The sequence below is a fragment of the Siphateles boraxobius genome, unplaced genomic scaffold (genome assembly GCF_051911475.1).
Source record: "Siphateles boraxobius isolate OS27281-9 unplaced genomic scaffold, OSU_SipBor_1 81, whole genome shotgun sequence".
NCBI classification, from domain to species: Eukaryota; Metazoa; Chordata; class Actinopteri; order Cypriniformes; family Leuciscidae; genus Siphateles; species Siphateles boraxobius.
In genome coordinates, this window is record NW_027509210.1 from 596,892 (window position 1) to 624,443 (window position 27,552).

The window sequence follows — 27,552 nt, forward strand, 5'->3', positions numbered from 1 at the left end:
AATGAATCCACATCATAAGTGACCTCAGATGTTTCTCCTCAGGACAGCTGGTCAAACTGAGCTCAACAGTCTTCAAGACTGAGGTTACCACTGTAAGTCTCGCAGTTTTAAATGTAAAGGTGGTTGTTATACTAAATGATAGTAATAACAAAATGAAAATTTCTGAAGCGGAGTGGCTTTCAAAAATGTATTGAAATTGGATTTACTCATTTTTTTTCCTACACAGTTCAAACACCAACAGGGTTTTTTTTTTAAACAAAGATTTTATGAAAGCTATTGTTTCAGATGAGATGGAAAATATTTGAGAATAAACTGAATTGACAGTAAATACTGTTTTATGGTGTAAGATCTAATATTATTTCCTATATATAGATCCTCAGCACCTTCTACCTTATTTTGTTTATAATCTCAGGTAAGGCAAATTATTGGTCAAATTCTACACTAGATCATAAGTATTCAAATTCATACTTACAGTCTAGAAGAAAGACCCCTCCGTGGTTTAGTTCTTTATAGAAAGCAGAGACTTGCGGCAGGCAATCTTTTTTATAATAATTATAAGTAAATTTATTATATTTGTTATTCAAAGGTTACATACAAAGTGAAAAGTTAAAGTAAAATAAAATCAGTTCACAAGTTCCACCAGCAGGTTTCAGGCTTGGATCATCAAACAATGGAGAGGCTGGCTCATCTTCCAGCGTCTAAACCCATACATGTCATACAGTACTTTTTATATTGTATATTTCATATCACACCTCTTCATTACATACCTCATATGCACAAATTCATCCAATCCCAGATCTTCAACAATGGTTAACTCCTTTAATCCTTTCACAATCTTCTTATAAAAAGTTCTGTACTCCTGATTCTTCCTCCTTCGGGTCTGGAACAGAACACTACGCTACTACTTACATTTTCCTTACTATATGCATGTTTAGTATTTGTTTCTTAATACAGGTTACATTTATTTGCTCTTTACATCAATAAAATAATTTTTACAAAATAAGGCTCACTTTGTTTTCTTTTATCATTTTCCAATAAAACATCTTTATCAAAACATGTCTCTGTGTAGTTTTAATAAACCCAATAAACATTTTTGTTCCATCATGTCTCTGTGTCTTATTCTTCTGGGTTTCATCCTAGGACCAACTTTTGCAATTTCATGTTTGTATATAAAAGAGTCTTATAAGCAGCTTAAGATAAAAGTTGTAATAAAAGACTTTTATAACATTTTATAAGTATTTTAGGAATAAATGAACAAATTGCATGTTACTATGACAATACGAGAGCTGTTCATTTTTCGTTAAAATGTAAGTATTAAACAATAAACTGTTATAAATATAAATTTTAGAATATAAAGTTTTAAATTCCAATATCATCATGATTGTAGGCCTTATACTAAAGACTTCTTTATTCTTGCTTCATCTCAGCTCTGATCAAGATCTTCTTAATCCATTTCACCTGTAAATAAAATAAAATTATCATTTGTAAGAGTACTAAACCAACAATAATCATTCAATATCACTTAAGTGTACATGTATATTTCTAATAATGCTGTTTACATTACTACTGAGTAATACATAAGAGCTAGTATGATAAACTTTACATTTGTGGAAGCAGAGTGGTTTAAAGCAGTTTAAACTTGCTATTAAATACATGCATTTCTGTATTATCACTTTGAATTCATAAGATGTGGGTTTTAAATGATCTCACCAAATCACACCAAAATCCCTGTTCATTTTAAAGATATAAAACTGATATTGTCAGTTTATATTTGAATATAGAATGTAAATTTTAGATTAAGTTGTACAGACATCAGATCCTCACACATTTCTCAGAGTTTGGAAAGTAAAGAAAGCCTAAAGCAATGTGACGTGATGCTTGTCAAAGTTAAAACACACAGAGACAGAGACATTGATCATGTGATGCTGGACGGCTGTGAGCTGAAGCTGAATCTGCACTGATTTTACCTGCGTTCTACAATCTGTGTACAACTATCAGTCTAATTTTGTTCTATCAAATTCTAATGATTTTCTACTGATGTAATTCATAAAGCTATTGTTCAATAAAGTTGTTTGTTCTTTAGTTTTTTCTCCAGAAAGCACTAAAGTACAAGCCCCGCCCCCAGCTGATTCTAGAGATTTCATAGGTCATGTCAAGCCATTCACCTTCATTTATATAGCGCTTTTTACAATAGAGATTTTTACAAAGCAGCTTTACAGTGATAATAGGAAATTAAAGCAACATATATTTTTTTGGCTGTACAGCAGCTCTAGAAGAAATCCATTGTCCAGTTTAAGTAAGTTCAGGGTTGATTCATTTCCATTGTAAAAATAGTTTATTTACACGACACAGTTTTCAACAGAAAACTTTTAATGCATTCTGGTCGTTCATTTACATGACAGCATTTTAGTGGCCTGAGAACGCAAACTTTGAAACAGGTTTTGAAAACGATATCATTATCATCTCTGTGTAAACTTCAAAAGCGTGAAAACGGTGACGGCGTGCACATGCATATATCGTGTTTAGTCTAGTAGGTGTGTATGAATGTGTATGTGTGCAGGCGCGCACTCTTTCTTTACGAAGTGACATCGCAACTACTTGTCTGGTCTGCATAATACAGCGTTTTTAGTCGGGTTTTTACCTTACTAGAAGTTATGAAGCTCATCATGAGAGAGAGCATTATGTTTTTTTGAACTTTCTTGGCAGGAGACTGTGTGATTGACCAGTGATTTTGAATTAGCTGTGGCTTGTGCTTAACTGGTTTTCAATCAATTTAAATTTTGCCCACATGGTTTCAATAAAACTTAATTATATTTTCCTTGCACAAATATTGAAAGACTGTCAGAGATAAATGAAAGTATCTTTAACATCACTGATGTTTACTCACCTCAGTGTACAGTTTGAGTCTCGTAACACGTCTCTGAGCGGCTGTGAGTCTCTGATCATATTGTTGCTCAGATCAAGCTCTTTTAAAAACTGCAGTGCATTTGAGTTTGTCAAAGCCTGAGTTAAAGCTGAAACATCTGTAATGCCACAGTTGTTTAGTCTAGAACGAGAGAAACAGACAGAGATCATCTTACTTTCACCAGATCACAAAACACGACTAAGGGGAATTATTTTCCACAAATACACTCTAAACAGTCTTTTCAGGAGAGACTGAGAATAAAGTGTCTTGGTTTAAACTTATTGAACACTTTGTTGAAGTGTTTGTTAAAGAGATTCACCTCACAAGGTTACAGTTGGTTTATAGATGATGTTATGGTTTATTGTTTAAAAAGTTCTTCTCACCAACACATATAGTTTTGCTTCAGAAGACTTTAATTTATCAACTGGGGTCGTATGGATAACCGCTGTGTTTGCTTTGTGTGGTTTATGAAGAATCATCTTTGGAGGTCCAGTACACTTGTATAGACTCATAGAGACAGATTATTAATTTAAAAATCTTGAGTTCATCTGGAGAAACTCATAAATCTGAAATGGCATGAGGGTGTGTAAATGATAACATTTGCAGTTTTGGGTTGAGTATCTCTTTATCGCTACACTTTTATCCCTCTAGTGGTGAAAAATAAAACTAACTACTGGAGTTACTTTTCTCTGAATTTTAAAGGTAAGACTATTTGGATGACATATTATAGTTTCAGAGGAGTTGTTAAACAGAATTATGTAACTTAATTAAACAAAAATAAGTCTTATAAGGGTCAATTTTTTTTTTAAAACATGCTCTACCAAACAGTTGAGTTGTCCTTTTATGGTAGTGTTGGTAAAATTAGCTATTTACAATGAACAAAAGGGTTAGTGTTGTTGAAATGATTCATTTTAATATTATTCAATTACATATTTGATGAAAAATATTTGATCAATATCATTTTTTCACCATTTCTGTACTGTATTACAGATTATTCTTTTATTATGAACAGACGTCTCAACCGTTTGGTAAAGGATTGTATCTAAAATACTGTAGGGTCTAATTAAAAATTTTTTTTTTGATTGTTGTTATTGTTATCATAATTGAATAAAAAATGCAAAGAAATAATTTTTCCTTTGCTTTTTTCATGGTGTTTGCGTTCACACAGAAGGTGTTCTGCCAATTTTCCGGCAATTTCCCGGGATCAACGTGCTGTGTGAAAAGGGCTTTTGTGTGTATGATGCAAGTAATTTCCAATGAAATCCATACAAACAGCTCTAACATACAGTTCAATATTACAGGTTTATCAAAGTGTATTAGGTTTGTGTAGCCACGGTTTGGAGGAGAGCTTTTTGCACTCTCAGAATAATAACGTGCTATTTTTAAAATTAATTAAAAAAAAAATGCAGCTTTAAACATGTTGATTCTTTTAGTCGTTTTGATCTCAGGTGGTACAAAGCACAACCAGGCCTGGATATATGGGGTTTTGAGCAGCTGTTGATCTCTAAACTAGACAGAGCACTTCAAGCTCCTCTACACAGACGAGAAGAGTTTTGAAATAGACTAAATTGCTACAGTTGTATAAATGTATTTATTTGGATTTTAAAAGTTTGAAATGTTACTATTGTGGTGTGTGTGTGTGTGTGTGTGTGTGTGTGTGTGTGTGTGTGTGTGTGTGTGTGTGTGTGTGTTATTAGATTCCACAAATCTGCAAAAGGAAAGAGTCAAATAACTGATGTGGGTCTCATAAGCATGTGATTCTGAACTACAGGAATTTTAATATTAAACAAAATATGATTTCCAAAATGTGGTTTATGTCCATAAGAGAAGTTTGAGAACCACTGGTGTATGTGAATTGTTACTGACCTCAATATCTCCAGTTTACAGTGTGAATCCTTTAGTACGTCACATACATGATTCACTCCTGTGTTTTCTATTTTATTCTTCCCGAGGTTCAGATATCTCAGGTGTGATGGGTTTGATTTCAGAGCTGAAGTCAGGATGAGACTCTGTTTCTCTGTAATACTGCATTCACACAGACTGAAGACAGAAAGAGAAAAGACTGAAATGCTACATCAGGCACTTAGTTTAATTCCCATACTCTGTTTTTAAGGCTGTCACACTAGTTCTGTGTGCTGGAAGATGTCGATTCTTCTCTATAATTTTTCAACAATATCTTTTGTCATTTTCCTTTACTCTTTATTGTAGCAGCATATTTCTGCAGAACGACATTTACACAATCAGTACATTGTATCAAATTATTCAACTTTAACACAATAGACCTTAGTCAGGTTTGACTCCATATTGAATATTATGTTTATGAAAATGAGGTTGTGAGAAAAATTTAAATATACACTGGTACAATAAGATTTATTACTTACTACAGTAGTTAAAAGACATTTAAAATAAAGTGTAACAGAAGGTGCAGAGCTATAAACACTATTACTTGAGTCCTGTTGTCTTAAAATAAACTGTAATATCACAGTAACTGCTGTACAGTATAATGTTACTTACTATAGTATCTGCAGCTTGCACTGTGGGTTCATCAGTAGATCACTGAGGTTTTTCACTCCAGAGTCTCCTAGTTCACTCTCACTCAGGTTCAGATTTCTCAGGTGTGATGGGTTTGATTTCAGAGCTGAAGTCAGGATGAGACTCTGTTTCTCTGTAATACTGCACTTCCACAGACTGAAGACAGAAAGAGAAAAGACTGAAATGCTACATCAGGCACTTAGTTTAATTCCCATTAGGGCTGCACGATATATCAAAAAATTATTGTTATCGCGATAATAGTATATGCGATATCCGTATCGCAGAAAGGTGCGATAAATTACTTTATTTTCAGACATCCCAAGTCTCCCGGAAGTTCCGGGAGTCTCCCGCATATTGATAGTGGCTCCCTGATGCCCACAAATGAGTTAAAATCTCCCGGAATCTTGAGCGAGCGAGCGAGAGCGCGCATGCGAGTAGGGTGACCACCCGTCCCGCGTAGCGCGTGCGCGCACAGCGTTTGAATACCAATTCATGCGTCCCGCAAATTGAGACCGTGTCACGCATAATCAATGCTTGCTCAAAAAAAAAAGTCGGTCGCTCTATATCCTCGAGCCCCAGGCACCCAAACGAACATTACTTGACAGTTCAGCACGCTACTGTTGCCACACCCACGTGACCTCAGTTGAACTGCTGACTAGGTTGTTGTCAACTTTTTCATTGTTGTCATGACAGCGCAGTGACTTCTCGTTCCGTGAACCTCTGGAGTTGTGAGTTAAGATTTTTTTTTAAACTGTTCCTGTGGTGTTGAGCAACTACAATAGGTTGTTTGCAGTCACGTGACTGTGTTGACGCGCGAAATTCAGATGGAGGGCAGGAAGTGAAGAACGCAATGGACGTGATGGAGGAAAGTCCGTACTGTACTACTTTAGACGCTATTACAAGAGAAATATATAAACAAAAAATCTAAACATATGTTGGACGTGATCCAGACGTTATGAAGAGGACCGATTTTCAACTGAATTGAAAGATTTGCCTGCCATTGAGGCGGTAGATCAGCAACTACCTCGTCTCACAGACATACTTTGACTTTACAAAGTTCAAAAACTGGTACGTTACACAAACAGACACATAAGCTGTATTAACTCAGCTTTGACGAAGTGATCACTGACACACACACGGGCATTTTCCCATTCGGCTCCTCCCGACCGGCAATTTTTCCGATGTTTTTCTGTCAATTTCTTGTATTTTCCCCCCTTATGAACAACAAATTTTGGCACACGATAAAAACTCCTCGTGGTTTGATCGATTTGAGCAACCATAAACGACGCAAAACATAGGCATTTTGAGTTTGTTATAGTGAGTCCTAAATATAGAAAATCACTTCCTGCCCTCCATCTGTATGTATCGCTATGGCAACGCAGTGACGTCACGTCATGTGAAAACAAGCTATTCCTGTTAATTCTATAATTTTATATTATTATTTATTTAAGGTGAATAAATTGTAATGAAAAATAAATAAAATTAAATAGCTAAAGTAAATCGTAAGTGGAAGTGCATCTGTCAATTCATTGAATGTTCAAAATATTATGAATCTTTATTTAGAAAAAAATACACATTGGTTGGCCTATTCATGAGCATACATCAGCAATTACACATGTTTAGGGGAATAGGGCATTATTAATATACCATGTAAGGTGGTATGTGCTAGAAATGGGTAAACCACTATCAGTGAGTCTGTCCGTGGGGTGGGGGCACCGCCGCGCCAGGCAGTGTCCCACATTGTCCCTCAGAAACATACCCCTTGTCCCACCTTGGGCTTATTAGCAGGTGGTCACCCTACATGCGAGACAGAAGAGACTGTGTAGCGCGCGCACACGGCAGAGAGGGAGAGAGCGAGAGACCTTGCGTGTGTGTGCGCATGTGCCTCATGAAGCGCTTGTAAGACAGAGAACATCCTGATTGGCCTGTACGTCTGAAATATGGCAATATTTTGGCTTCAATAGAGAAGAAGTGTCACAAATGCAGGTACTGTGTACGGGGCCGTTCACATATCGAGTCTAAAAACGCCTGGAAAGTGCGGCCGCGGCGCTATCTCCTTCTTTCCACAAGCGCTTGCGTCTGTCGTTGCTATGCAACCATGAACTGCGCTGAGGGCTTTCCATGATGACGAATAAGTATCAGCAAAGGATTCACTGATTTCTAGCCCTTGTATTAGCTTTACTTCTAGATATATTTATGGAGATGAGAAATAAAAACCCGCCCTGTACAGTATGATCAGCTGTTCGGCCGAGGATTCGATGTTGTTACGGAAAGGCCGAAGCTGATTGTTGGTTTTTGTCACAATGACCTGTGGTGAGCTTGCGGCATTCTGAAAAGTTGCAAGTGTAACTCCTTCTGAAAAAAAACTGAGATATTCTTCTGAAGATTAGAAGAATATATTTTAGCCTACCTGTTTTTTTTTGTATGATCATTACAAATGATTAAAAAAAAAAAAGCTTAATAAAAATAGCATTTCTCTTGGGAAATTTTATATCGCAAGAAATATCGTTATCGCAATACATAACAACAATATCGCATATCACATATTTTCCCAGTATCGTGCAGCCCTAATTCCCATACTCTGTTTTTAAGGCTGTCACACTAGTTCTGTGTGCTGGAAGATGTCGATTACTAGTTAAAAGACATTTAAAATAAAGTGTAACAGAAGGTGCAGAGCTATAAACACTATTACTTGAGTCCTGTTGTCTTAAAATAAACTGTAATATCACAGTAACTGCTGTACAGTATAATGTTACTTACAATAGTGTCTTCAGCTTGCACTGTGGGTTCATCAGTAGATCACTGAGGTTTTTCACTCCAGAGTCTCCTAGTTCACTCTTACTCAGGTTCAGATATCTCAGGTGTGATGGGTTTGATTTCAGAGCTGAAGTCAGGATGAGACTCTGTTTCTCTGTAATACTGCATTTCCACAGACTGAAGACAGAAAGAGAAAAGACTGAAATGCTACATCAGGCACTTAGTTTAATTCCCATACTCTGTTTTTAAGGCTGTCACACTAGTTCTGTTTGCTGGAAGATGTCGATTCTTCTCTATAATTTTTCAACAATATCTTTTGTCAGTTTTCTTTACTCTTTATTGTAGCAGCAGACTTCTGCAGAACGACATTTACACAATCAGTACATTATATCAAATTATTCAACTTTAACACAATAGACCTTAGTCAGGTTAGAAAACATTGAATATTATGTTTATGAAAATGAGGTTGTGAGAAAAATTTAAATATACACTGGTACAATAAGATTTATTACTTACTACAGCAGTTAAAAGACATTTAAAATAAAGTGTAACAGAAGGTGCAGAGCTATAAACACTATTACTTGAGTCCTGTTTAAACTGTAATTACTGCAATAACTATTGGATTCCCTCAGGGATCTATTTTAGGACCAATTTTATTTAGCATGTATATTAATGATTTGCCATTGACTTGTCCGGAAGTTCATATCCAAATGTACGCAGATGATACAGTTATCTATACCCATGCAAAATCTAGGGAACAAGCCGCAGTAAAACTTACTGCAGCTCTAACCAAAGTATCAGACTGGTTAACTCTCAACTGTCTTACTCTTAACGTAAGCAAAACAGTGGGTATGTATTTCTCTATCAAGAAGAATGTTATACGACATCAGCCTGATATCTGTATTATGGGAGAGACAATACATATTGTTGATCATTTCAAGTATCTAGGATTAATTATTGACTCTAACTTAAGTTTTAAAAAACACATAAAAAAATATCCAATTGTGTCAGAGCTAATTTGGCTAATTTTAGACATATAAGACATCAGTTACCAATAGCTGCAGCTAAATTGTTTTTACACACGATGATCTTTTCACATTTATCTTATTGCTCTACAAGCTGGTCACAGGCGGGTGGGACTACGATAAAACCCTTACATACCCTTTACAAACAAGCGGTGCAAGTGCTGGATAAAAAGAACGAGAAACTACCACCATTGTATCATTATAAAAAAATACAACTTATTAACCTTTGACAGTTTTTTAAGCTTTGCTGACATGTGCCTGATGTATAAATTGATACATGATCTTGCACCACCCCCACTCAAGCAATGTGTGTCATTTTGCAGAGATAATGTAAGGGTCACCAGGGCTTCTGTAAGAGGTGACTGTTACACTCAATTTAGGAAAACTAAATTTGGACAATCAGCTTTTTCATTTGCAGTGGTTGAAAAGTGGAACTTAATCCCAAATTACATTGTACAAGCCTTAGCAGTTTTAAAATGTCCGTAAAGATTTGGCTGAAGGCGAATCAGATATGTGATCATTGACTTTTTTATATATTGTATATTTGTATTCTGGTTTTTATGTGAGTACTGTGTGTTTGTTGTTTTTTTACTTTTCCTTGCCCAGGGACCACAGATGTAAATTAGCCGTATAGCTAACTCTGGTACAAGGCTTGAACTGTGCATGGTCCCTGACAAATAAACTAATAAATAAAATAAATAAATAATATCACAGTAACTGCTGTACAGTATAATGTTACTAACTCTAGTGTCTCCAGCTTGCACTGTGGGTTAGTGATGGGAAGTTCGGTTCTTTTCCGCGAACCGGTTCTTTCGGACAGTTCGTTTCAATGAACCGGTTAAAAAAACTCGTTCACTGGTTCGTTTACGTCATCACGTAATGACGTCATTTAGATTGACGTAATGATGTAAATTCTTTCATCCCGCGGGGATCATCGGTTCTCAGATGTCGGACGTGTCCGAAAGAAACAGTTTTCGGTTCAGTGTACTGGTGATTCGAAACTGCAACACTTCTTGAGAATCGCTGTAGCAAAACGGCGCTGATCGCGCGCGCGCGAGAGAGAGAGAGCTGGCGGCTCCATATGCTTTTGAACCGCCCTCGCTGTACTTTAATGAACTTATTTAGAAATAAGCTGTTCCTGAAAATATCATGCATTAATGTTAACACAAATAGCCTAAATGTTTAGTTTGACAGTTTTACAAAACATTAATTGTGTTTCAAACCTTTAAAATGTAGCAGTTGTGCTTTCATGTTAATTATTTTGCTGTAATGCTTTATAAACAACATTCATATTTCTGAATGCTAGATAGCCTAATTAAATCTGTGTTCAATATTGCAAGATAATAACAGGCATTGCCTGAGTTAAATACAGTGCAAGTGCACTAGTTTTCAACAATTCTTCTTTGTTAAACTTTAATGGTGTATTGTTTGAAACACTTTGACAGTTTTATTAAAACAGTTTATTTAATACAAACTAAATTTGTGAATGTGTCATTAACTATAATTACAGTACAGGAATTTCATAAATCGCCATACATCTTTCTGTTAAAACAGCCTACTGTAACTGTTATTTTTGTCCAAAATCCCTTATTGAGGTCATAAAACACTCTTCATTTAGCCTTCAACAGCATCTTCAACTAAAACAATGCACAGTCATTTAAGACAATTTTTTTTTAAAATTAATAATTTAATACTTTCGCTCCACCAGTTGTTTCAAAAACTCATACAGTGATAATACAGTAAAGTAATACAGTAAGTCATAAACATTTCCAATATTTTTTATTTTGTAACCCTTTTTGGTTTGCAACAAAATAATAAAGTAGCCTAGCATGTATTTCGTCCGGGGAAAATAATTACACGCATGCTCAGTATCTCCAGCTCATCGGTTCTCAGTATGTCGGACGCGTCCGAAAGAAACCGTTTTCGGTTCAGTCAGTGAGTGTAGGCCTACTGGTGATTCGATTTCGAAAAACGTGCTGCAGGCTGTACCTGTGCGTTCGGTTCAGTAGTACGCGCATGCGCAGTATCAGCTGCTCGTGCTCATCACTTCTCTCCTCAGCACGTCTCAGTTCAGTGAACTGTTGGAGTTACTGGAGTAAAATATACTCCGGGATATTGGTTTATTTCGAGTCCGAGGGACTGTCAGGCATGTCTGAAAGTGAGTAGGCTAACTTCAGTAACTTGTGGATCAGCACTGACGCAAGACGCGAAGTGTTTCGAACGATTCAGTCCGATTTAGTGTACTGGTTCGACCGGTTCACTAAAAAGAACCGGTTCAAAAGAACGATTCGTTCACGAACCGGCCATCACTACGTGTGGGTTCATCAGTAGATCACTGAGGTTTTTCGCTCCAGAGTCTCCTAGTTCACTCTCACTCAGGTTCAGATATCTCAGGTGTGACGGGTTTGATTTCAGAGCTGAAGTCAGGATGAGACTCTGTTTCTCTGTAATACTGCATTTCCGCAGACTGAAGACAGAAAGAGAAAAGACTGAAATGCTACATCAGGCACTTAGTTTAATTCCCATACTCTGTTTTTAAGGCTGTCACACTAGTTCTGTGTGCTGGAAGATGTCGATTCTTCTCTATAATTTTTCAACAATATCTTTTGTCAGTTTTCTTTACTCTTTATTGTAGCAGCAGACTTCTGCAGAACGACATTTACACAATCAGTATGTCACGGGCCGGAGCCGGAACCTTGTGCACGGAAGTTGTTGTTACGGGCGAGCACTTCCGGTGCAACACCAGGCCGGTTCCGGTTTTCCCCGTGTGTTATGGCCGATCGGGGCAATTGATTAGTGGAATTGCTGACTGGTGTGAGAGGAGGAGAGTTTGGGGTGGCCATTGGGACGCGGTTTCCAAAATGGATCATAAAAGGGAGACGCGGCAGCCATGAAGGGCAGAGAGGGTGCACGCAGCAGGTGAGAGGCCGAGGAGGGAGGCAGGGGCAGCGGAGGGAGGCTGCGAGGAGGAGAGGGAGAGAACGAGAGAGAGGAGATTTCGGCTGGATTGCGGGTGGAAGCCTTGATTGCACAGTGAGTCTGTTGAATTGCAGTTCTATTGTGGGAATGAGCACGAGTGAAATCTTACAGTGTATGGCAGGGACGTGCAGAGAGTTCCTCAGGGGCAGGGGCTCAAATGTAGAAAAGGGGTATATATATATATATGTAAGTATATACTACTATTTTTAATGCTTTATTTTGTACCAATATACACATACCGTTCAAAAGTTTGGGTTCAGTCATTTTCTTTTTTTTTATAAAAGAAATTAATACTTTTATTCAGCAAGGATGTGCTAAATTGATATAAAAAAGTGACAATTAAGACTTTATTTCAATTTAATGTTGTTCTATTTAACTTTTTATTCATCAATGAATCCTGATCCTGAAAGTACAGATTCAATAAAAATAAAAAAAAATCCAGCTTTGCATCACAGAAATAAATTATTTATATATATATGTATGTGTTTAAAGTATTAAAATAGAAAACTATTATTTTAAATTGTAATATTTTTTTTTTTAAATTGAAGTAATTTTTACTACTTACCATTAATGCTACTGTTGGTGCTGTTTTTTGCAGTGCTTTGTAGTCAATTAGCATCCACTGTTTCAACGACGCAGATTCAGATCGCTTCATAAATAACATTTTTAAACGATTTATGGCAACGACACCTCAGACTGACAGAAACGTAAAAATATACGAGTGTGGGGGCGCTTCAGAACTCCTGACCTGATATTTAGATATATATTTATTGAATAGTGTTTTTTTGACAGGGAAGCTGTGCGCAAACAGGAATATAGGCTATATTATTTTTCAAAAATTAAAAATAGCACCCCAGTAAAAAGGGCACTTTCTCTCCAGGAATAAAAAGGGCAGGTGCTCAAGCCCCTTTTGATGTCTATGTGCACGTGCCTGGTGTATGGTGAATATGCCAGTGTGGGAATGGTGTTGTTGCTGTTCACTCGCAGCCCCAGCTGTTCATATTCTCCCTCTGTCTGAGCCCCGAAGAAGAGAACGCCGAAGAAGAGAACGCCGAAGCTGTGAATTCTGTTCATATCTCTCTCTGTCTGAGCCCCGAAGAAGAGTGTCCCGAAAGAGGGAATGTTCATGAGACTATTAATATTGTTTTTATTTAATAAAGAACATATATTTATTTTAAATTCTGTGTCTGCCTCCCTCGTGTCCATGGTCAGCTCCTTAGGGGCGGTGCTCAAGTTAGGGGTGGGCGGCCCGCTGACGCTCGCCCCAGCCTGTGACCGGTACATTGTATCAAATTATAGTTGTCATATATTTTTGTCATTATTTGAGAATGCAAGACACACACAAACACATGCCTATCTTCATAATTCTAGTTTTGACTTCTAAAGGTTTTTGAATTCGACCCAAATCCAAAATTTCACTTGCACTGCACTGCAATATACAATCGAAAGTCCAAAGTTTCATTACTGCTCAAAACCATTTTTTATTCATGATTAATATTGCATTGCATATAATGTGTGCTGGTTAACTAGTCTACAATTAAGAAACCCCTAGAAAACAGTAACAACAACATAGGAACAGTGTGTGTACATTTAAGATAGGCAACTTAATTTATTATTCCAATATCCAAATATGAAACTAAATCTCACAGAAAAAAGGGCTAATCACTTATTCTAAAAAGAATATCAAGTATAAGTTAGACGAATCTGACATATAGGCTTTGTTAATAGTAAAACGTCCGTCATTTAATGAATTTTAAAAACACGGATGGATATTAAAAAATGCTTTCTGACATTTTGACGGGAAAAAAAACACCAAGAACAAAATTTAAACTTAGCCCGTCAATTTTCATTTTACAATTATCTTCTCTCTCTGTGTGTGCGCGGTCTGTGTTTGTGAGAGAGAGCTCGATTAAAAAGTAACGTACCAGTTTTCATACAAAATTATGATGTAACATAATTAGGTACTTTAGTTATTAACACAATAACGTAAAACATGCAGGCTATGTTTCTCAACACTGAGAAAGAATGAATAAATGCCTGTTTCTCCAGACTAGCGCTTATCAATCCACAAATCACAGAACTTTCATAATCACTAAGCCATAGCAATTTTAATTTTATTTAGATTTATTGTTCATCAAAACTTAATCATTTTAGAATTTGCATGGCTGAAGGATGTTTTCCTCTTATCTCACCCTTCAGGAGTCAGAAGTGCTGTGACGACTGTAAAGTTACTGTCCTCGCTGATGAACTCAGTCAGACGGGGGACGCGGGAGTGGAAGAGGATCGAGCGGGATTCTTTTTGTCGATTTTCAGTCTCTTTTTCATGATAGGCCTTACGCATCTGTCAATCATTCCCGTTTGGAGAATGAACCCAGCGCTATGATTGGTCGAACTCCGCTTCTTTTGCTGTTGCTTGATTTGAGGACTGCGCGTGGACAGAGGCGTCACCAGGTTTTTGCGTAGTTTAGAGTGACAAATCGTACCAGCGTACTTTGAGGTCAAAATGCGTATCCGCTACGCAAAATGTGTACAGGTTGGCAGGTCTGCTGTTTTAGATAATGTTTGACTTTCTCCATTGTGTTTTAAAGCGGTAAATCAGCAATAGAATTCAGATGGGTTGCACATTTTATCACCAGCGTCACGAATGGAACGGCTCGAGTAAATCTCATCACACTTTTGTAACGCGCTGGTGAACGCTCGTAGAGTAGCGGTGATTCGCGAGCGGCACTCATGCACATGCACAGTCAAATAAACCGTTTGATTCGTACAGGAACTTTGTGCTTATAAAAGCTCTGAACGTGTGGTGTATATAATTAATTAATGGCCTGATTCGATGTTTACATTAACCATGGTTGGCTATAAATGCATGTTTTGGTTATTGGGGGACTACGCCCCTAGTCATGTCTGATAGTAGTTTGTCATTTCAAAATCACTACACCTATTAACTGAGAAAAAAAAAATATTTATATATACATACATACATATGAATAATCTAATGTGTTTCGTTCAACAGTCAAAAACTGAAATATTATTAAAATCAATTTATTGTGGTTCTGTGTCTGCCCAGGCAAAATCAGCCCTGACTGGAAATAGTAATACCAACTACTGTAACATTACTAATGAAAGTAATAAAAATACCATTTTTAACCATGTAAAATACTCACATCAGTGTGTTGAGTTTACAGTGTTTATCCTGCAGTAAAGCAGCGATCTGATTCACTCGTGTGTCTCCTAGTTCACGATCACTCAGATTCAGCACTCTCATGAGTAATGGGTTTTTACCCACAATTCCAGTCACATACTGACAGGCTTCATATGCAACAGGACTCAAAAACCTGCAGAAGAGAAGATGAAGCAGGATTCAGTTAAATTCTCAACTAAACTTGGTGTAATGACAAAATCCATTTTACACGATTTTTCTCTTGAAATCACTGAGTCAACTTTGATGTAACAAAATATTATGTAGCTTATTGTATTATTGAAATAATATTTCTATTAATAATTTGGCTGCATATAATGCATTTTCTATTATTTCATTGTGTCTCACCTCAGTGTCTCCAGTTGACAGTTTGGATCCTGTAGTAAATCATTGAGCTCCTTCACTCCTGATTCTCCAGGATCATTTCCTGTGAGATCCAGCTCTATCAGGTGTGAAGGGTTTGATCTCAGAGCTGAAGCCAGAGCTTTATAACCTTCTTCTGTGATACTGCAGTCTGAAAGTCTAGAAAAAAAGACAATGTAATATTCATCTAATTCATCTGTTATTTTAGAAAGTACCTGAACAAAATAAAGGAAATTAAATAAACTGAATTATATTTTGTTCCTTGTACAACAAAAATTATAGTCAGTTGCAAAACAAAAAGAGACAACTGGAAATGCAGTCAAACAAAAGGCCCAAAAGAAGATATCAACATCCCTTTCAAAGTTTCAATTATATAAAATTATATTTCAACTATATTTCACAGGTGTGAAAGTTTTTGATATGAATGATCCAGAATGTACAAGCAACATGTTTTGAAATGTCCTAAAAGTTCACATATAGACCCCATTGAAATGTTATGGCAATACCTGAAATGTCCAGTTCATTCTGGAAAGACTCAACTTACTGTTTTGAACAGTTGAACGTGCGTCGGAGACTGATACGGAAGAGAAGAAATTGTTGAATAAAGAAGTTATTTTGGGGTTTTTTTGGTGCACAAAAAGTATTCTCGTCGCTTGATAAAATTAAGGTTGACCCACTGAAGTCGCATGGACTATTTTAATGATGTCTTTACTACCTTTCTGGGCCTTCAAAGTGTTAATTAAATAACTGTCAATGGAGCCCACCCTGAGCCATAGGATTTCATCAAAAATATCTTCATTTCTGTTCCGAAGATGAACGAAGGTCTTACGGGTTTGGAACGACATGTAGGTGAGTAAATACTGACAGAATTTTCCTTTTTGGGTGAACTACTCCTTTAAGACCTAGAAGTTATGATTACCAAATATGTTGTTAATAAAGGACATTAAAATTTTAACTCTAAAATAGAAAGTATTAAAACATCCTTATATAATTGGTTCTCAAGACCCATCTATGTTGGGTAGAATCCTGTTGAGTAAAATTGAGGGAATTTTAAAGCTTTTACCTGAATTATGCATACCCAGTTGCTCCTAAGGTCAAGGCGACTCATTACAAAATTATGTTTAAGATTTACCCAGTTAGTGATTTTATACTTTATACAGAAACGATTTTATTTTGAGGTGGATCCTTGTGGGTTTTGTTCTTCTTTTCCTGAAACACTTGATCACCTATTCTTTTACTATGAGTTATGAGGTTCTAAAATTTTGGTTTGATATACATAGATCGTCAGTTAAAATTGAGACAATTCCTTGTATAACACAACAATATATCCTCCTTTTTAGGTGCGATTTAAATTCACCCTTCTCTGACGTTGTAAATTTTGTTTTATTGATGAGTAAATATCATATTCATACTTGTAAATGGAAAGAAAATTTAAGCCCTCCTTCAATATATTTCCATGCAAGTTCGTTAAAATGTTTCAGAGCTTTTAAAAAAAACATAAATCGAAAGCCTGAAGCTTTATTTTTCTTTTTGTCAGAATATGCATTATTATTATTTTAGCATGTTTTTCTTTGATGTCTATATAGGCTAGCTGTTTGTCTTCACCCTTCCTCCGTGTGTTTTTATTATTATTATTATTATTTTATTCCTTCTCAATTTCAAACTTTGTGTGTTTGTTCCAATGGAGGTGTCTTACATTGTTGGTTGTTCCCTGTCTTATTTATATCATGCATTTTGCATATTGCCCATATTTGTGAACAAATGAGATGGTAAAATTAGATAATTTTCTTATTTGTCTATTTAATGTAAATTGTAATAAAAGAAACCCATAGAAAAATGGATAATGTCCTGGCAGAAAACTGCCAGTACCTTTACAGACAATTCCTTCAACTCTAAAACACAACACAATGCAATGTGTAATTCAGAATAAGGGTAAAACACCTGTGAAAAATCAATACGAAACATTCCTTTATATTAACAGTACTTTGGGTCATATTTTTACAAAAAAATCCACGTACACACTGCAGCTAAATACGTTTGTCAGTTCACCTTTTAGTGCTTAATCCTGTTTTGTACACACAGAGTGTGTTCAGAATGAAAACCACATTCAGCAACCGAATTAAATCCCTAAAAATTCAGGTAGTGACACCCGCATTTACAAAAAATTCTACGCAGTGAGTATAAAACAGAACTGAACAGCTACACTGTTAAATGTTTCTGTTAATTTACACCCAAATTTCAACATGATTAACCTGTTATTTTTAATAACTGCGCCTTACTGTTAATTTTAGGAAATATATGTTAAATAACACCTAATTTTTGTTATTTAACACCTCATTGTTAAATAACACCTCATTTTTGTTATTTAACAACAAAATCGAAAATTCAAGCAATGTCGGATATAAGGTTAGCCTACGATGGTCTACTTTCATGCTTATTATAAAAAAAGTTATTATTTATAAGTGGCGAAGTTAGCAATTTCATTTCGTTTTTTTAGGTTGCTAAACAACGGCTGATTCAATCAGTAGCCTAGTCGACGGTGCAATCCAACAAACTAAATATTGTACATGCATTTACTGAATGAATTAGACAAATTAAACACCTGCTTTCTCTACTGAAAATATTATCAAGAATAATCTTGCATAGCCTATTCCACAGACACAGAGAGAAATAAGAAAGTTCGCTGTGTTTTCTGTGCATGCGCAAATGTGTTTGTTTTCGTGGGTATAATAGCCTTTTATTACCCTATTAATACCCTACGCCCGGATTTTACGCGAGACGGCCTGTAGGCTACATTTATTAGTTGAGGAACTGCGCTCCCTGTGTCTGTCTGTGTCTGTGTGTTCTGAACACGGTGTAAATATCCGTATGACACGCAGCACGCTGGCAGGCGGTACTTTATCATGTCTATTGGCGCCACTATTTGAAATGACAGGTTCATACAGTATTTTTTGAATTCTGGGAAGGAGCGTAGAAGAAGGCATTTGAACCTGCAACGAACACGAAGATCCATGTTGGAAGATCGCGGTGGCTGGTTACATCGACCAAAATCACAATAATCTGGTGAGATTAAAGAGTTTCTTGAAAGTCATGCATAGTTTTAGCATCTATCAGTGATATTGATGTACTGTATAGGCCTACTAAACGCCACGGACTTAGACCACATGAAGTAATTTAACTAGCTGCTAATGAGCCACCGTGATTCAAGCTAGCAACATTTCAATAGTTTTCCCATTAATTTTAGAAACAATGCGCTTATTGTAATGTCAAATTTATGTATACGATCTAAATCTATAACGTAAACAGTAGGACGCTAGGCCTATAGCATTCCCGTGGTCAAGTTGTGTTGCATTCTTGCCATGTGCACGTCTGGTTAAAGCAGATTCATCCTGAAAATCAAACGGTTAACATAAATCTATTAACTGATAGCTGTTTATTAGGGGTGAACGGTTCATGTATTTGTATTGAACCGCGAATCGGTACGGGCGTCACGGTCCGGTGCATGAATTAACACGGAGAATACACGGTATAAAAATAAAACTCGCGTGCAAATTAATGTAATGCTGGAACTACTGTTAGATACGCGGGTCCTTTAGGGACACCTAATCTGTTGCCCTGCTAGGTTTGTTTCCTTTAGTCTGCCTCCGCAGCGCAAGCCTCCGCTGACCGCGCGCGCGCCTTCCCAAATGGACGAGGCATTTATACTTCGCGCTCGCCGGTGTACTATTCTTTGAAACGACAGTGTGCGACTCGGTGTAATTGTCCTCTAAACCATCAGGAATCAGTGGTGAAAAGTAAGGTACACTCGTGAATGTTTATTTTAGTACTTTAGTAACTTACTCTACTAACACTTTAGGATACCCAAACCACACTACTAAAGAATCGTGTAAAGCAGTAAACCAGATTATTCCTTGTGACATTAGAAAAAAAATGGATATGAGAACGTAACCTACAACTAAATTAATGTTATCTTACATATTTTCTAAAGATTTTTATTTAGTTTTGTGAACCTTTTTATAAAACATGAGCATTTATTTTTATTTAAAGGGCTTATGTCTGCTATTGTTGGCCCACTTTGTTAATGTAAGCAACTAATTTATACGCAAGAACTGGATGTAAAAAATAATAAAATAAAAATAATTGCCTTCTGCATTTTTGTTTTGCTTTTCCCTCCATTGTACCGAACTCCTACCGAACCGTGATGTCTGAACCGAGGTATGAACCGAACCGTGACTTCTGTGTACCGTTCCACCCCTACTGTTTATGATACTAGATAACGTTAGTTGGTCTAAGACTGTATTTAGCTGCTCGTCTTTGATGGATTAAAGCTGTTTGGGCTACCAGACATGCTGGTGTGACTATTTATTTTATGTGCAGGTTTTAGGCTATCAATGAGGTAAATCCAGCAAAAACAGCTATAGGCCTACTGATCGGGCTAGTGCAGTATAGCTATGTGAAGTGAACAGCTATTCTCTTTTAATTGCATTGGTATACTATAGTGCACCCTATTTATTTATTTTTTTTGTGTGTGCTGTTTTGATTATCATTGAGTTGTAGATCAATGTTTACATTTGTTTTCTTGTTTTGTTTTTATTACAGATGCAGGGGGTACCATCCCTGATCACACTGCTGTTCAAGATGATATCCCAGGATTTACTCCTCTGACCATCTATCTCTCGCTCACTTTGCCTCTATCTCTATCTATTCATCTATCTTTACCTATCTCTTTCACTATCTCTCTCTTTCTTTTTACCTACCCTGTATCTATCTCTGTTTTATCACTCTGCCTATCAATCTATCCCTATATCTTCCTCTATTTATACCTCTATCTCTCCCCCATTCCCCCTATCTCCCTCCATCTCTCTCGGTCTCTCCCTCTATATCTGTATCTATCTCACTTTATCTATCCATCATTATCTCTCTCTGTATCTTTCTCTATCTCTCTATCTATATCCCCCCTCTCTCTTTATCTGTCTCTTCCTGTCTCTCCATCTATCTATCTATCTATCTATCTATCTATCTATCTATCTATCTATCTATCTATCTATCTATCTATCTATCTATCTATCTATCTATCTCACTCAGTGGTAGTCTTATGTCATTAATATTGTGTTTAATTTGTTCTATGTCCTAGGGATATGCCACTGCAGCTGACCTTGAGAGTTCACTCTCTATACCTGCAACTCCTTATCTGATACTTCTTGGTAAGTTGGTTTTAGATAATACAGTTGGCTTTAGTGTTGTATGTAGTGAATTCAATGGTATCAAACTAAACTGTATTCAAAATGAAAACTAAAACAGAAATTTGACAGTTAAAACATTTCTGGGTTCAGTAGAAACGGGAAGCCGTTTCCAGCGCTGGATGCTCAGCCTTGAGGGCCAAATCATTTGCGAAGGGAAGGGATCACGTCCACCTTTGTGACAGGACTGGCGTCTTTCCCCCCCCCTGTTTTTACATCTTTAACTTACAGTACCAAGAGGAGGCAGCCTGCACGCTTCAATTCATCCAGAGGTAAGATATTGTCTGTTAACACCTGCATTTTTTTCTGGCCTAGCTGTGGCTCAAGCATGGTTTCAACAGGTCTGGTTGAAGGGATTTAGCTATTAACTTTGATTTAGAAAGTTTTAGTGCAGCTTACAATATTCACAGAGGCAAGAAGATAGTGCATGTTGAGGATAGTTCATGTACATTTGTTGACTTTGTTGTTGCTGTTAGTCTGTGACTAGATTTTTAACCAGTGTATAATTTTTCAGATGCTTTGTGGGTATAAACCCAGAAAAAGGGACACAGGCTGCAAAGAGGGAAAAAAGAAGAACTGTCAATTCACACGTCCCACCCTCTTGCGCAAGCTCATGGACATTCAGTGGGATTTCATTTGAAAATGGTGGGTAAGATGTATACGTTACACATACCGATATGTTCAAACAGCAATGACTCAGGAAATTCATTCTAATGTTCATTCTTAACTGCCTTTCAAAGTTAGAATGCTGAACTCCTCTTCCATGCTCTTTTGCCATTCTTTTTTGTTCTTTCAATGAATTGTATTCATCACCCTTTCTATTATTTTATGTTATTCTGTCTGTTTTGTGCTCTGTTTCTGAAATTAGCTATTGTTTGGTCAAGCCATGTGATATAATTTTGGATTAAAAATGTGAAATTATGGAACTCATCTCTATCTCTCTTTCTCTCATATACAGACCCAAGACTTTGCAAAGGATCCTCGTGTGCTTTGGAAAATGGTTAGTGGTCTAAGCAGTGCAGTGTTTTTATTGTTTATTGCTCTTTATTGATGAAGAGTTCCATTAAGTGTTAAGTATTGGTATGAATGTATTCATATGTTGAATTTTAGTGGTTTAGGTAACAAAGTGTTGATGTTCAGTATTTTGTTATAATGAACAATGTATTTGGGTTCAAGAATGTTTTTGCTACTTTTTAAGCCATGACCATGAGAAAATGAGATTTGTTTGTGATTAATCTGAGCCTATGTGTAACATTTTTATGTGACCAGGAGTCGCAGTGTATATCCTTGGTTTGAGTTTTTTAGCTGAACTTTAGCAGTTCAGGGAACATTAAATGTTGAGGTTTAGGGCCCTCTATTGCATTCACGCAGCGCAAAGCCAAACGCAAGTGTCTTTGCCATTTAAGACAGAAGCAGTTGTTATTTTCCATCCAGCGACAACAGATGTCAGCAATGAACATGATATACAGTATATTTCTTTGATTGGTCTGATCCATGTGTGCCTACATTTGTAAGTATTTACATTTCAGTGTGTGTATTACAATAAAAAAAAGTTAATTTCAACACGGAACTATTCGTTTTCTTTCACTTAAGTGTTGTCTGATGGATTATACCTATTCTTGTATTAACTCAAGCTAGAATATGTCTATAACAATCAGTGGTACATGTTATGCGAAAAATAATTAAAAATATTTAATGGAAACAAAATAAACAGTGATTTAACAGGAAAATAATGGTAACACTGCTGCCAGTTGTTTCCTGTTTTTTCTGCGATTCACAGTAAATTCCTGTTGAAAAACATTACGGGGAGTGCACTGTAAAAAAACATTAACATGAATTAACTGTTAAAATAACAGGAAAATAATGGTAACCCTGCTGCCAGTAATTTCCAGTTATTTAACAGGGAAATAATTAACAGTGTAGTTGTTAATAACGTAATTTAACATGCATCAAAAAAATCTTCTTATGCGTGAAGCAAGAAATCACAGCAAAAGCGGTTTGAGCCTCATTTGTGTTGTCAGATCTTGCTATAAAAACAGCAAAGAAGAACAAGCCCACAATAAAAAGAAATGAATCCAAATGCTTTATGCTGAAAATAAGACCAAAATATTGTGACCCGCACTTTAATTACATAATAAAGTTGATTGCTTTACAGGGCTCTCGAGTCTCAGACACACGCATTTCAACCCGTTCACACGCTCACACGCCACACCTTGTATTTCTCACGCTGAGGAGTAAGGGAACTTGTCCCGCTATACAATTCATGGACGAGCCGCAGGCAAACGGAGGGAAATTCTCTGCCGAGTTCATAGCATCTGTCTCGATGGTCTCAAGTTATACAGAGTTTAATGCCAGCTACCAGCCAATCAGAAATTAGAATTAGTTGTTTCCGGGTAAATTATGTGTTCCCGCTGCAAGCACGTTCGTTACTACACGCGCACACACGGAGTGGAAGTTGAATGAGCAAGATCTGATGAATGAATGCGGTTTGCGGCATAAATTTATTTTAATTTTTTTAGCATTTTGATTTTACGATTCCTGGACGAAATCTCTTGCCTGTGATCAAAGACAGTGAGAGCTGATGTTGAGGAGTATAGCCAAATTCGAGCTAAATTATTTTTGATGCATTCAAAAACTCTCCAACTGCTTTTAAAGGGGCCATCGAATGCAAAATACACTTTTATATGGTGTATGCATATAAATGTGTCTTTGCAGTGTGTGGACACAACCACCATGCAATGAAAAAAATCAATTTACTTTTTTTTTAATCCTCAAAAAGCCAAAAAGTTGTTGCTCATTATAATTTAAAGAGACATATGCACCGAAACGGGTCACTGTGAACAGAGCTGTTTTTGAGGAGGTAAAAAGGGTGTTGTTTTACACTACCACTGAGAAATTTTAACCAAAGTATGTTACAAACTTTACATGAACACCCCAAAGAATCATACCAACTTGTGGAAAATGGGCATCCGATGACCCCTGTAAAGGTGACCGGTTTGGGTCTTGACATGCATGCTCAGGGCAAGTTATGACACATTGTTATGTACATTGAGCACTGATGTTCAGTTGGCTTGTTTGGGGTCAAATTTATTTATATTTTTCAATACATTTTTATTTTTTAAATATAACTTTATTCTATTTGGATGAATTTGTCTTTTATCAGATTTACCAATTGTTATAATTTCCATTTGTGCTGGTCAATTATGAACATAGGCAAAATTGAACTGCTAGCAAAAATTGAAGCGAATTTGGTTGGGTCGAGGGACCGCTGCTGCAAATATTTGGGTGGCTCCTCCCCTAACAGATCTCACTCTAAACTTTTGCTAAAACTTGAGAGCCCTGGCTTTATGAGCCAAGCTTAAACAACAACCCCAAATATGCTTAATAAGTGGACATGGCAACACTGCAAAAGCACACTTTCAAACAGCCTTTACAAGGATAAAAACACGAAGCCTCTGTCAACTGTGCTTTAGTTAAAATTGCTTAACCCGTTAGCCAGCAACCCCACTTTTGTAAAAAAAAACCCAGAAATGGCATACACAAACTAAAACAGATACAGTTCATGAACACTTTGAACTAAAAGCACAAGTATGATCTCATTTGAAAAAAATAGTTATAAATAGCTTCAAAGTTTTGTAAAGTTATTAGAAATATATTTTTATGGAATATCTTCATGAAAATAAAATTGAAGTTGGCATTGTATCAATCTAGAAATGCCCTGCAGCTAAAGCCACATGTCTGACCATGTTATATTTAAAATCTGAAGATAAGTCGAAAACTCTGTACTTAGTTAAATGTTTTTCAAGATCATGTGATGTGACTATTTTGATTAGACTCTAAAATGCAAACTGATGTTTATTGTCATCTTCTAAGCATCCATTCAGTCTATTGTCTTTATTGTTTTGTGGTGCAAACAAGCCCCATTCAGTCTCAGTCTCCCCTGCACACATTCACACCTCTTCGGCTTGGTTATGGTTCTAAATATTCTTTTCTTTTGTTTTCATTATAATTACTAACCCCTGGCTATTCACGCTGTTTTTAATGCCTAATTTCTTTTATCAAAGTTCTCACTTCACATTTGAATCTGTATCAAATTTGCTTCTTGAAAAAATAAACATTTCAGTAAGCATTCCTATTTTAAAAAATTCATAAAAATAACAGCTAGGTGGCAGGTGCATGTTAGCTTACCACACCATCAATACACAACAATTTATGAGATTAATACCACGTTTTTGCTCCAAACTTACTTTATAACGCAAGTTGAGTGTTTTAAATAACCTTCTGTGATCTGATTTGGCTTCGGATAAAAAAAATCTGACAGAAAATATATTATTTTATAGTATATATATTATAGTATTATAGGCGTTAGGTAACGACGTTATTTTTTCAGTAACGGGGTAATCTAACTAATTACTTTTTCCCGTCGTTACAACGGCATTAACGTTACTGGACGTTAAATGCAGTGCGTTACTACGGGCGTCAGTTTGGTTTGAAATGTGCTGGGGACAGAGACGCATTCGGAAGTGCATTTTGAAAAGTGCTGGGTACAAACTTGTCAATCTGTGCAGCCTCTCTGCTCAACCCGTAAATAAATCCATCGATCCGCAAATTTTGTTTGAGTTCTTAAATGGTCTAGAGGTAGATATTTTGCCAAGCGTGTCAGAGCTCACGGGTTCTAAATCCGCACTCGTATAGTTTTTTTTTCTCTCATCAAAACTGAATATGTTCATCAGTGGTTACAGTCTATAATCAAGCAGGGACACGTTTGAGTGCATTTTATTTTGTGATTTCACCGGAATGAATAGCGAGTTTCCACAACGGCGATAGATTGAAGCGCGCGTTCGAGTGAAGACTGCGCGAGCCACAAGAGAACACTGTATCCATGACACTGATAGTAGCGGCAACGAGCGCTCAGCTTGATTTCAAAAACAACAAATTTTAGCGCTAGATCTCTTATTTAATAGCAAATTAAATGGCAACGCATGGCGTTGTTAGAGTTTGATTTATTTAATTTGCTACAGTTACTGCAAACACACTTAATATTATTTAACTCTTTACTTTTGAAGAAAATACTTGAAGTACAGAATGTCTACCAGACCAGTTGTCTGACATTGGGAGTTTGATTTATTTAATTAAGAATAAGACTAAAGAGCTAAACACACTTTTTTATTGTTTCAAAGTTTACTTTTGTTGTGAACAAAACACTTGGAAAAAAATACAGTTTGTTTACTTGACCAGCTGTCTCAGGTTGAGAGAGTTTGATTTAATTTGCTAGAGTTGAATGCACTCTATATGGTGTAACTGTTTATTTATCTTACAAAGATAATACTTGAAGTGCAGGATAAACCTCTTGCTGTCTGTTGACGTGCAATAAATATCGAAAGTTATGTACAAACACCTGTCTGTTCTACTCATTTCAACTGACTTGTGAAAACTGCTAAAAGAAATCCAAATTCTTTGACATATAGCAACTTGTTTTTAACAGTAACGCAAATAGTTACTTTCCCTGGTAACGAGTTACTTTTATTATAGAGTAATTCAGTTACTAACTCAGTTACTTTTTGGAACAAGTAGTGAGTAACTATAACTAATTACTTTTTTAAAGTAACGTTCCCAACACTGATTAAGAAAATACCTGACATGACTTGAAGATCAGAGATAAATCATTTACCGTTGCAATCATGTTTATTGTCTCCAAAACATCTTTATCTGCATTATGGTTGGATACCGAAACCTGGCCCTGATATGAAACCGGTAACCAAGTAACTGGTATGTAACCAGACCGAATCAAAATGCAGATTTCGGTGCCACTTAAATGCCTCAGCTGTCGGTTGAAATATCTGCCCTCTGGTTCTCCGAAACGGACGTAAGAAACGTCCCTTTTTTTTTAAGTATCGGTTCTTTCTGCTCTCCTGATCTGGAATTTATCATGCTTCTGCGTACAGATGTGTACATTCCCCCACAAGCCGACACAGAACGGGCACTAAAGGAACTGTATGGGGAAAAAGCGAACAGGAAACCGTGCACCCTGAGGCCGCGTTCATTGTGTCCGGGGACTTTAACAAAGCCAATTTCAAGAAAATAGCACCAAAATACCACCAACACATAAACTTTAACACACGAGGGGACCGGGTTTTGGATCATTGCTACTCCCCTTTCCGGGATAGCTACAAATCCCTCCCCCGCCCACCTTTTGGCAAATCGGACCACTCTTTCTCCTTCTGCCCGCTTACAGGCAGAAACTGAAACAGGAAACACCCGCCCTCAGAACAATCCAGTCCTGGTCGGACCAATCAGACTCTATGCTACAGGACTGTTTTGATAACGCGGACTGGGAGATGTTCCTGTCGGCCTCTGATGACGACATCGAGGTTTACGCTGATAGCGTAACATGTTTCATCAGGAAATGCGTAGAAGACGTTGTTTCGACCAAAACAATACGGATTTACCCGAACCAGAAACCATGGATTAATAGCGATGTTCATGCAGCACTCAATGCGCGAACCTCTGCTTTTAATTCAGGGAGTGCGGAGGAGCAAAAACAAGCAAGTT

The 27,552-nt window shown here is 36.7% G+C and overlaps 1 protein-coding gene and 1 long non-coding RNA gene across 5 annotated transcripts in view; one reads left to right on the forward strand and one right to left on the reverse strand.

The window, feature by feature from the left end:
- Positions 1–539: 539 nt before the first annotated feature.
- LOC143730755 (NACHT, LRR and PYD domains-containing protein 12-like) overlaps positions 540–27,552 on the reverse strand; it is a 49,662-nt gene continuing 22,649 nt past the window's right edge. For 2 of the 3 annotated variants that reach the window (XM_077221336.1, XM_077221337.1), the window contains exons 9-15: positions 15,746–15,919; positions 15,363–15,533; positions 8,198–8,371; positions 5,420–5,593; positions 4,772–4,945; positions 2,888–3,046; positions 540–1,458 (exon numbers count right to left, since the gene is read on the reverse strand). In XM_077221336.1, coding sequence (XP_077077451.1) covers positions 1,455–1,458; positions 2,888–3,046; positions 4,772–4,945; positions 5,420–5,593; positions 8,198–8,371; positions 15,363–15,533; positions 15,746–15,919 — 1,030 coding nt within the window. In that variant the 3' untranslated portion in view covers positions 540–1,454. Of the gene's footprint in view, positions 1,459–2,887; positions 3,047–4,771; positions 4,946–5,419; positions 5,594–8,197; positions 8,372–9,962; positions 9,983–11,532; positions 11,687–15,362; positions 15,534–15,745; positions 15,920–27,552 lie in introns of all 3 variants that reach the window. The other variant, XM_077221338.1, reaches the window with a different exon arrangement.
- LOC143730797 (uncharacterized) lies at positions 18,566–22,335 on the forward strand. Of its 2 annotated transcripts, none has more exons than XR_013200634.1 (5): positions 18,566–18,823; positions 20,360–20,964; positions 21,094–21,272; positions 21,515–21,645; positions 21,959–22,335. It is a non-coding gene; the product is annotated as an uncharacterized LOC143730797 (long non-coding RNA). The 2 variants fall into 2 exon arrangements; XR_013200635.1 differs by lacking the exon at positions 18,566–18,823 and having other exon boundaries at positions 20,655–20,964; positions 21,959–22,112; positions 22,242–22,256.